At 50.2% G+C, this 10,964-nt stretch overlaps 1 protein-coding gene across 1 annotated transcript in view; it reads left to right on the top strand.

Annotated features, from left to right (window-relative positions):
* The first annotated feature begins 506 nt into the window (after nt 1–506).
* Nucleotides 507–10,964, top strand: part of LOC122712078 — a 52,402-nt gene continuing 41,944 nt past the window's right edge. Inside the window, exons 1-2 of the mRNA XM_043931412.1 lie at nt 507–3,092; nt 5,851–5,936. Coding sequence (XP_043787347.1) covers nt 522–3,092; nt 5,851–5,936 — 2,657 coding nt within the window. The 5' untranslated portion in view covers nt 507–521. The remainder of the gene's footprint in view (nt 3,093–5,850; nt 5,937–10,964) is intronic.

Genomic DNA, 10,964 nt, shown 5'->3' with positions numbered 1-10,964 from the left:
CTCCCTCTCTTCCTCTCTTTCTCTCTCTCTCTCTCTCTCTCTCTCTCCCTTTCTCTCTCTCTCTCGACCGCGACACCGATTCGTCGATCCCGCGGATACGACTTTATCGAAGGATCGATGAGACACACCGAGACCGCGACGCGCGATTTTCTCCCGTTTGTCGTCGTTTTCGTGGCGGTGGGACGAAGATCGAGATCCTCGTCCCAACCGAGTTCCTCGACCGAGCACACCGATGTCGCTCCCCGCCGAATCGTTGGCAGTTCGATAGTTGCAGCCGGACGAACCACGGACCGGATACATTGGTTGACATGTGATCGAGCTGTGCTCCTTCTCCATCTCTTCGCCGGACGGGTCAAACGTGCTACGATTCGACGTGAGATACGCGACAGATCAAATCGTCCGGGACACGTAACGAAAGGTGGAAATCACGAAGAAGAAAAAGAAGAAGAAGAACCGTAGGAAAAGGTTTTTCCAACGTGACGATCGATCGATCGATCGATCGTGCCTACGCGATCGAGACGATGACGTCCCGCACTGACGTTCGCGGCTGTTCCTCGATGAGGGAAGGATCGAAGGTGACGCGCGTCAAGGATCGTCTTCTCCACGACGGGGAGGATCGTGAGGACCGCCCGTTGAACAGCGGTTGCAAGAGCGGCCAAGGGAATCGTTACCATTTCGGGATGGCGAGGAACGAGGAGAGGGACGAGGCGAGCAAGAACGGGCGAGACTACGGGGAACACGGGAACGTAAACGCGGACGTGTTGTACAAAAAGAGCAAGGAACACTTCGGCGCGTGGGATATCAAGGACATTGTGCAGGACGAGGGTTCGAGATCGAGGAGGCAGACGGATCGATTGACGAACGGCCGGTCGAGAGCGCAAGATCGTTGCGCCGATGTCGACGACGTTGAGGGGAAGACGGGATCGGGAATCGATCGGTCTTCCGGGCAAGTCGAGGAAAAAGGCCCGCACAGGTTGAGGAGAAAGGAGAGGTGGGAAAGCTCGGACGGTTCGAAATTTTCCGCCGCGAGATCGGGTCGAACGGCGAGAGGCGACGAGAGAGGCGATCGCGAACTTTTGAAAGAGATCGAGAATTTGAGCGTCGTCGATGGAAGGTCGGGCGAGGATCGGAGGATCGGGGCGATGATCGAGCGGTTCAAGTCGAGGGAAGAGGATAAGTCCAAGTTACGTCCAGGGGAGTGGAATTCGATCGGTTCGACCGAGAGGGAGGGGTACGGGTCGAGGGGCGGAGGTCGAGGTGAACTTCGTACAGATCGTGTCACGGATATCAACGATCGCGATAGGGGCAGGATCCAGAAAGACGATCCGGCGGGGGAGCGCGGATCCAGAGGGTCTAAGTTGGGAGGGGCGGAGAAATACGGGCGAGAGGAGGTCCGTGGCAGGAGTGGTTCCGTGGACCGAAGGATGGAAAAATTCAGCGACCCGTTTGTGGACAAGAGGCGTTCCAAGGAGACGGTGGAAGACGACGTTTCACGGAGGAGAGAGAATAATCTAAGGAGGCGAAGTTACGCGTACGACGGTAACCCGGACGATTTCGAGGTGAGGATACAGAGGTACGAGAGAGGTGTGGTCCCGGAGGCTGGTAGAAGAGACGCGGATTCGTTCAAGCGGGTCTCGTCGAAGGAATCGGGCGTCGAGCCGGGGAGGAGGGACTCCTTCAAGGATCCTCTGGATCGACAGGTAACGAGGAGGACTTCGTTCAACAAGTGTTGCGACGCGAGAAGGAACTCGCACCGCTCTCGGGACAGAGAGTCCAGCAAGGATCGCGAGAACGAGCCGTGGTCAGGAAAGAGTTCGTTCAAAAGCCAGGACGCGGAGAAGAAATACTCGGGAAGGGAGAATCCGGAGCAACGCGTTTCGTCCAAGGAGCAAGGTTACGAGGGAGCGGGGAGGAAGAATTCCTTCAAGGAACCGGATTCGGATTACGGGAGAATTTTGTCGAAGAATCGAGACAACGACGAGGAGGAGAGGAAGCGCTCGTTCAAGGGGCACAACTCCGATACCGGAGTTAGTCGAATCACTTTCGAACAACAGGACGCCGATCCGAGCAGGGTACACTCGTGCAAGGATCGAGAGGCGGACGTCGGCTCGAGGGTGAGCTTCGACCGCTCGGGGCGTAAGAATTCCTCGAAGGAGAAGAGCGTAGAATTTGGCGGGATTTCGTACAGGGATGACGACGACGACGCCGAGGCGGGGAAAGCTCGGTCTTTTCGAAATCTCGACGAGGCGAGAAGGAGGCACTCCCCAAATGGCCGGTACGTCGAGTTCGTCTCTTTTCAGAGCGAGGCGGACGACTCCGAGGCGAGCCCTTCGAACGATCGGGGCTACGATTCGGAGAGGAGAGGCTGGTCGAGGGAGCGCGGGGATCCCTCGTCCAAGAGGCGAGGTTGCTCCTCGAGGAGCAGGAATCGGGAAGAGGGCGATAGCGATAAAAGATCGGACAGGCACTCGAGACCGTTGACACCGCCGAAACGGGAGGGCGGGGAGGAGAAATTCGATTCGAAGGCATGGCACGAGAGCAACCGGATTTTCGCCGCCAACTACATCCGAGAGAACAGCAGATACCGGGCGAATCCCGAGGGGCGTTCGGAGATCGATCGAGATCCGTCCCCCGAATTCGAGATCCAAGGATCCCGAGATAGGGTTCATCGTTCGTGGGTCGAGGAGGGGTCGAACCTCGAGTTCGAGGGCTCGAAGCCTCGGAGCGGGTGCGCGAAATCCGAGGAGAATCGGGCGCACGCGTTGGGGAAGAACGGGGAGCATCCGTCTCCGAGAGACGGCGATGCGAGCAGATACGCGTCGTCGACCCACGAAGGGAGGAACGGGGCGACGATCATCAGGATTAGATCGAGCCCGGAAACGGGTGTCGAGAGGAGACGTCGTCGTCGTCCTGCGCAGGACGCGTACGCGACGGGAAGGCGGAGGCGTTACGAGGCGGAGGAGGACGAAGAGGACAGCGAGGAGGACGAGGAGGGCGACGATCGGCGCGGAGGGTCGCGAGGAGGAGACGGGTTTATACCTGGAAGAGGCGTTTCCACACCTTCGAGAAGAGTCTGGAATTACCGCGAAGGGGTATGGCATTTTCATGAGTCAATTGCATTCGATCGATCCTTTATGGTTCAGAAGCGGGAAGCGATATTCATAAATCGATGGAGAAGATGAAAAGAGACGTGATTTTCTCGTAGAAAGAAAGAAAGAAAGAGTCGCGGAGTGGTGCATGTTTACTTGTAAATACACGTACAGAGGGTGGGGAAATGTTCCATCTTTTGCTCCGATTCTCATTTGGCGACGGGATGCTATAAGTACAAGTGTCGGGTGTGTTGGTGGATCGTTGAAAGGTGCGAAACCGTTTTCTTGGCCGCGTTACACGCTCGCCATCGATCGATCGTCAATTGCCATTTTGTATCGAGATCTCTCTCAATACCGTTTTAACTCACAAATGAATACGCAAACTCGTTGTTACTTTCTTAACTCCATATTGTGCGCACGCTTTTATTATATCTTATACATTACACGAGAGTTCGTCGAGCATCGAACGGACTTAACGAACTTGTATGAATTAAGTGAAAGCAATGATTACGAGAGCAATTATATCTATGGAATTATCAGATATGTATATATATATATACATATACATATACATATATATATATATAGAAATATAAATATAGAAAGTTTTAATCGAATTTCTAGTTGAATCAGTGAAATTCTTTGATTCCAATCCAACCCCAATCGCGATTCGTTCCAAGTCCAATTGACGCTGTTTGCGAACATCTCTTCATTTCTTAGACGATAATTATAGAGTATAGCCGGTGCTACACTCGGATTGAATAACGCGGTGGAAAGCGCGGAGATCTCGGTTGGCCGCCAAGTCGGGGTGCGAAAGCATCCGAATTTTTTTTTTTTTTTATCTCTCCACGCTTTGCTACCGATCCTTTGATCAATCCACTCACCTTGCTCGGTTCATTTCTCGAAGCGTGGACGAAATGGACGCGCGCCACGGGCTAAAACGCCAACTTTCACGAGCGATCGTCGTTTCCCTTTTGCGAGTTCAAAGTTGGCCATTTACGCCGAGCGAAAATTACACCGGTTCGATTTTTTTCGCACGCTCGCGAGTTATCCATCTCTCGACGGTCTCTCTCTCTCTCTCTCTCTCTCTCTCGAGGGTTAACGGTCTGTCATTCAGCCGGTTTAACGCAAGTTTTCAATGTTCCTTACGTAATTCAACCGTGTATTGGCCAACGCGTCATGGAAATGTCAGCAAACCGCCCACAAATGGAATGGTCGCGCTGCGTGTAGGACATGCACGTATGCACGGATCACATCCTTACCTCCGAGGCCCCGTGGAGTTAAAAAGAAAAGAAAAAAAAAAAAAACTGGCTAGGCCTTTGTCCAAGTATAATCGACGATCGTCAATCATCGTCGTTAACGATGGAAGTCGATATAATCGCGACGATCGAACCGGACTATAAGCGTACGATGCTGTTAACCGAGCTATAAACGGTCGAGGAGTCAACGACATAAGATATGCTCGAGACCAAGTGGCGATTACGTATATACACGTATATACGTCCACGGAGGAATTTACGCGGTGATAGGAAATCGTGTTTTTCGCCTTCGTTCCGTTCGATTTCTCCGAATACGGATCTCTGACGATCGCCTTTTTTCGCGAGGCGATTTTACAAATTTTGGATCGTCGGAAGGAAGGAAAGAAGGAAGGGAGGAAGGAAGGAAAAAGAAGAAAAAGAAACTGGAATTAAAATCGAATTATCCGGCAATATATGTTCCATATGTAAACGGAACATGGGAAGATATTAACGAGAGATTTCCAGATGGTGGAGGGGAGAAAAGAAAAAGAGAGAAAAAAATGGATCCTTTCACTCGTGAGTCAGGACGAAAAATATGTTAATTAGGCAGTGGTTCGGCCCGTTCGGCTCGGCTATCATTATTCAAGATTCCTATATATAGGCAGCTAGAGACACATCGGCTCACACATTTTCCTTGCGGCTCGTCTACTCGATATTTGGCGATGCCAAGTACCCGTTTCACGTGGGCGGGCCGACCATATATGCCGGCCGGAAAGGTTCTTGAACGCGTCCAACGCGCCTCGAGCTTTCCATCCTCGCTTCTTCCCTTTATCTCCGCTTCGTAAACGGCCGGGACGACGCGTTTGGAAGCAGCTCGGCGCGTCCCAAATGTCACCGAACGACTCTTTAAACCCGTGAACGTGTGGGAGATTGAAATCTCTTAAAAGGAAAGCTTGACCGATTCGCGGGGGAAATTCGATTTCGGGCCGGATTGGTTTTGGAATGGAATATGGGATCCATGGCCGAACGTCGAGGAGGCGAGCAATTAAAAAGAAAAAAGGAAAAAACTTCTCCCAATTGGAAGGCGAAGACTCGCTTCGCTTCGGCCTTGTCCCGCTTCGCACGTAATTATGAGCGAGTCACGATCGCGCGATGGAATGACGTTATTTTTCCTTTACTCTCCTCTGCATCCTTTGCCTTTGTCTTTTACTTTTTCTTTTCTCTCCCTTTGTTCTTTTTATTTTACATTTCACGGTCGAGGGAGAACGAGACGCGCATCTTCGTTGGACGAAAGGCGAGCGTCTCGTTTCGATCGAACGACGATGCCCCGGGCGATTGACATTTGCAAACATGATCCAAACCTTTCACCGTTTTGCAATTAACGCGGGGATCCGATCGCGGGAATGGCCATTCCTATCGATTTATCGGATCCCCGATGATTCGTTCTTTCTTTTTTTTTTTCTATTTTGGAAATAAATCTCGGCGAGCAATTGAATGGAATTTTTTGATTTGTTTGATCGCAGGGTGTCCTGATCACGGACGTCGAGGAGGGCCAACCTTGTTTGCAATGCGGGGATTCGTGTTCAGGATTCTCACCGCACACGTGGAGGTAAGGAACAGTAGATCGAAAATTTCTTTTTAATCTCACTGTACGCGGTTAAGATATGTTAATTCATTTCCGTTTCCGCGGAGATAAGAACGAGAGAAAAATAAAGGAAAAAAAGGAAACGAGCTTGCGCAAAAACTGCTGAATGGCATTTAACAAGTCGATATCTTCCTCCACTCGGTCTTTGACACACTTCCACGTCTTCTTCGCTTTTCCCACGTCTTACGTTGACACTCGTCCGCGATCCGCTCCAATGATCGATCAACCTTTCGATTACACCGTCTAATGGATTCTATCGTGTTTCTTCTTAATCTGTTACGAATGATTATATCAGCCGGAAGAAGGACAGGGTATATCAGAACTAAGTATCGATCGAGATGGAAAGTCGTTTCGGGAAAAATTTGAATCTCGCGAGAACAGCGTGGCGCGAATCGGATCGAATCGAGAGTTTCGACGAACGAAAGAGAGGGAGGGGGGGAAAAAAAGGCGATGAAACGGGACAAAGAAACGGTGCGCAAGATCGATCGATGTGCAAGAATGATTCGCAACGTATCCATTATCCCGAGCGTAACTGAACAGCGGTGAAATTACCGGTGAGGTAATTATCCTTGGAGGTGATTTACGGAGCAGCAATGCGGTAATAAACGAATTAATTGGCCGGGGAAGCGGAGGAGAGTCTCGATTCTCCTTCCAACGTGGCTCGTAGAGAGGGGAGAGGTGTGGGGGGTAGAGCGTCGTGCTCGGTTGCATTTATAACCAGTGAAATGGGATTCGTACAGTTACTCGTGATTCGGCCATTCGAATCCGTGCATAACGGTTGGAAATTACCTTATTTATCTTATCCTTGTATTTCGTTCGTAATTCCCCTGGGAATCGTGGGTGAAATTTTGCGGAATTTTCCCGTCTCCGTTTTAGAAATCGGAACGAAACGTTTCGATCGTTGCTTTTTTTCGTTGTCTCGACAGGCTTCGAAACGCGTGGGCGTCGTTTCTCCTTTCCTAACCGCCACGAATTAAGCTTGTTAGCTTGGAAAAACAAGGCGAACGTTATTCCTAGGAATACCGTTACAATTATTTCGGAGCCGGGTCATAGCTCGTTTCAAAAATAAATCGTTGACATGTGCGTACGAAGACGCTCGCTCGGTAAATTTAGATTAATTAATTGCCGATGGATTTCTCCATTTCTCTCTTCGATCGATGACGCAAATCGGATCCTTTTCAGATATTCTTTTCAGCCCCTCCCTTCTCCCTGCCGTATTATCAGCAAGAAGGCGAACAAAGGCGAACGCGACTTTATCGATCCAGGGACCTTCGTAAATTCTCCCCTATCGATCTTCCAACTTTTACTTTCGTCGCGTGCGTATGTGATTTATTAATTGTCTGGTTGAAGGCGCGGCATTGATGGTGTCACAGATCAACGCTTGTAAACTTACGAAACAACGAAGAGGAATTTGTCGTTGTCGTTTCACTTTCGCTTAAATTCAATAAAACATCGACGAAAGTTCGTTCGTTATATCCTCGAAACGACGCTTACTCGTCATATAGGACCCGTAATCTTTATCTTTATTCTATTCATCGATCGAATTCGATTCCTGCATTCGATCAAAAATCGTTTACTTATCCGAGCCTACGCCTATGCACGTCGATAATTTACGCAACGAAAGCGAACGCGTGGTGCGCGTGGACACGCGCATTTTCGACCGTGTCGTTCTCCAAACGAGAGCGCATAGGCGCCGCCTCTACGTATCCAATGTTTAACTTTTATCGATTTACGAGAGCACGCGGAACACTCGATGCGAAATACCGCTCGACTGATTTAACAACGGTGTACGCGAGTCGATCTAGCACGCGCGGCTGTTTATCGAATCTCAACCTCTCTCTCTCTCTCTCTCTCTCTCTCTCTCTCTCTCTCTCTCTCTCTCTCTCTCTTTCTCTCCTCTTGCTGCTCCCCATCCATCGTGGAGCACGTGCTCTCCGTATTTATAGCTTTATCACTATAACGTTTATAACGAGAAACGAGCGAGCGGAAATCTGTCTGAATTAGGGGAATTCCGTTGCTGGTTGTCGTTGGCGCGCTAGATTTCCGCGGTCGCATTTCCCGAGACGATAAGCCGAGGCGGCCCGCTCGTTAAATTACGCCCGCTTTACGAGCGTATCGCGCACGAAACGATCCATAACACACGGCGGAAACACGTGGCCGTACTTGCGGATCGGCTATTTTACAAACAGACGAGTTGTTTCCAACAGGCGAGCTGGGTTAACGATATATATATGCTCAAACACACGCCCGATCAGACCTAGACCAGACCTTGCATACCCTAGATCCAGCGCATTCAGGGCTCACGTGGCTAGGTGACGAGGACTGGGCGGCTCGAGGGAGCGTGGGTGTGAACCATAAGCAGTCGAGTCGTGGAACGTGGAGGATTAGCATAGATTCCAGAGGCGCGATGATGGATCGCGTTAATTCGTTCCCGAGGCTGCTTCCTTAAAGATCAAGGCTTCGTTCCTCCCCCGTTATTTGTTCGCTCTATTTTCGTTTACCGAAAATTCTTCCCCTCGAAATTTATCTCGAAATTCAATCAATTCTCCAAATTATATTGCGCCCTCTCGATCGCTGTGATCTCTTCGACAATATTGCAAATTGTTGTGCCCGCGTATCTACTACATATACCGCTCTATATTCGCTCAAGTTAAATCGCACGTTCGCAAGAAATCGTTTCGCGGAGTTGGAATCGATGTTTTACGGCGTTTTATCGGGCGGCAATTGCTCGAGACTCGAGCGATTCGCGTGTGCGTCCTCGCGCGCGACAAGCCGTGAGTCATTGAGCGTGCCAGCTCGCTCGCATCGGGTCTCGCCTGTTTCTGCCAACTCGCACGACACGCCGCGCGTACACGTGCTTGGACGATATGCGCCAGTGTAGGGCCAGCGAGCATCGTCGTACGAGTTCGTCTCGCCTTTTGACCGGGACCGTCCACGTCGTGGATTATTCCGACGTCTCCCAGTCGGCGAGTCGACGCTCGCCCGGCCAACTGGAGCGTCCTCTTCCAGTTTCGGCTTGGATCGTGCACCGGTGACGTCGTCGCGAATTCGCTCCACGACGTCGCCTATCGCCGGTTACGTAACTTATTCGGCGTAGTAGTGCTACGCGACGCGCGTGGGACGATTCCAAGCTGGTCGAGATCCGGGAGATCGGTGCGTGTACCTGTTGCACGACACGTTGCTTCGTTGTTGGAAACGTGGTTTATTGGAGAAGTGCGTGTACGGTTGCCAGTGGTGATCCCTGAACAACAGCAATCTTGTTCCTGTGCAATTCCGTTCCTGGAATTTCGGAAATTGGATTCGTTGTTATTATTATTATCGACGTTTGCCTAGGGATTTCCACGAGTGACGGGTAAAGAAGAAAAATAGGATCGATGGTTAAAGAAACGGGTTTATAATTTAGATTCGTGTGGACTAGATTTTCGGCGGAGTGGCTTCGATTCTGCTAGGACCGATTCTAGTGGAACACCTGTTGCTCCGCGCCCGACGAGTTAAAATTTCATCGAGACGCAACAGCTCGATCCAATCTTTCTCTTTCGAGAACGATCTATCTACCCCTTGTAAATGGAATTTCTTCTTCGTTATATATATATATATATACGTGAAAAATATGAAGCGCGGTGTTGTATAGTCGGTGCTCGATGATTCATTAAAATTGCACGTACCGCGGGAAGGGAGGGAGTCGCGAGGAAGAGATTAAACAAAATGCAGACGATGTCTGTCGACGTTCGTCTCGCGACGGTGTATATCACCGTACGAAAGCCGCGAGTAACGCGTTATTATTCGCGTTATAACTCGGTCGCGTACGATTAACGCCATGTTTCTTTCGTATCGCGGGCCGGCAAATTCCTTCGTTCCCGATCTTTTATTATACCTTCGCTCCTTCGTTCCCAACTTTTCGAGTCCGCTTTTAATCCGTAATTTTAGACATATTTCAAAATATATTTTGCTTCGCGCTACTCGCGTTTCCTGGCACCGGACGGTCCGAGTAATAGCGTAATTTTTGAAAAACGAACGTCGTTTCAACAATTCCTGAACGTTGCCTAAGGTCGACGACAGACCTTCTATTCTATTCCGCGATTTTGCAAACGGCACAGTTTCGTAAAATCCCGTCTATTTTTATTATGTAATATTTCGAATTATTTCGACACGGAGGGAGGGGAAACGTGAAGAAATCCTACTACTCACCGGTTAGTTATGCAGGTCTAGTTTATTTCGAGTGGAAAACACTGGTGAACGATTAAAATTCCCCGTGTCAACCTCGCCCGGTGCCCGCGGAGGCATTCCTCTCACGAACTTTGACGGCCATCTCCCGTGTAAAAAAAGTTGGCGGTTTGTCGGCCAACGGAAAAATATCGCGAAGACAAGCGGTTGATGGGCGGGGAGTGTCGAAACATCGGATGGAGAGAAAAAGAAAGAAAGAAAGGAAAAGAAAAAGAGAGTCGTTTAGCAATGTGTGCCGCGACGCAGCGAAATCGCGCGCGGTGGAATTGGCGCAACCGCGGCGCAACCATTTGCACTCCACGGAATATCGGATAACGAAAATTCAAGCGAGTCGTATCGACGCCCGTCTTCTTTTCGTTTCGCGAGATTTAAGACTCGGGGTACGCGGCGCGGGTGCCTCTCGCGCTCGAGCGTCTATTTTAAATCGGCCCACCTATCGCGTTTTTAAACGCTCTAAACGGTGATTTACAACCGTGCACCCACCTCCCGCGGCTGTTCCCTGCTTCCGAAAACACGATAAAAGCCTATTTTCGGTCCGGCCAATGCCGCCACCGTCCCTGCCCTTTTCCAACCAACAGCCTCGCGGCTAAGTAGTACCTCTCCAACGCTCCTCTCTTTCCTGCCGATGAAAGATGAAAAACCGCGATACTCTCGAAAGAATCGACTCGAAGAAAAAGATTTTCGGATTATTACTTATTATTTTCGGATAATGCGACGATTAAGTTTGGAGAAAATGGCGAACGACGATTATTTCGTCGATTCGGCCCA

Source organism: Apis laboriosa, unplaced genomic scaffold (genome assembly GCF_014066325.1).
Source record: "Apis laboriosa isolate Shangri-la unplaced genomic scaffold, ASM1406632v1 scaffold18_cov149, whole genome shotgun sequence".
NCBI classification, from domain to species: domain Eukaryota; kingdom Metazoa; phylum Arthropoda; class Insecta; order Hymenoptera; family Apidae; genus Apis; species Apis laboriosa.
Note: the sequence above shows the minus strand (reverse complement) of the source record. Positions and strands in the feature narration are given on the sequence as shown.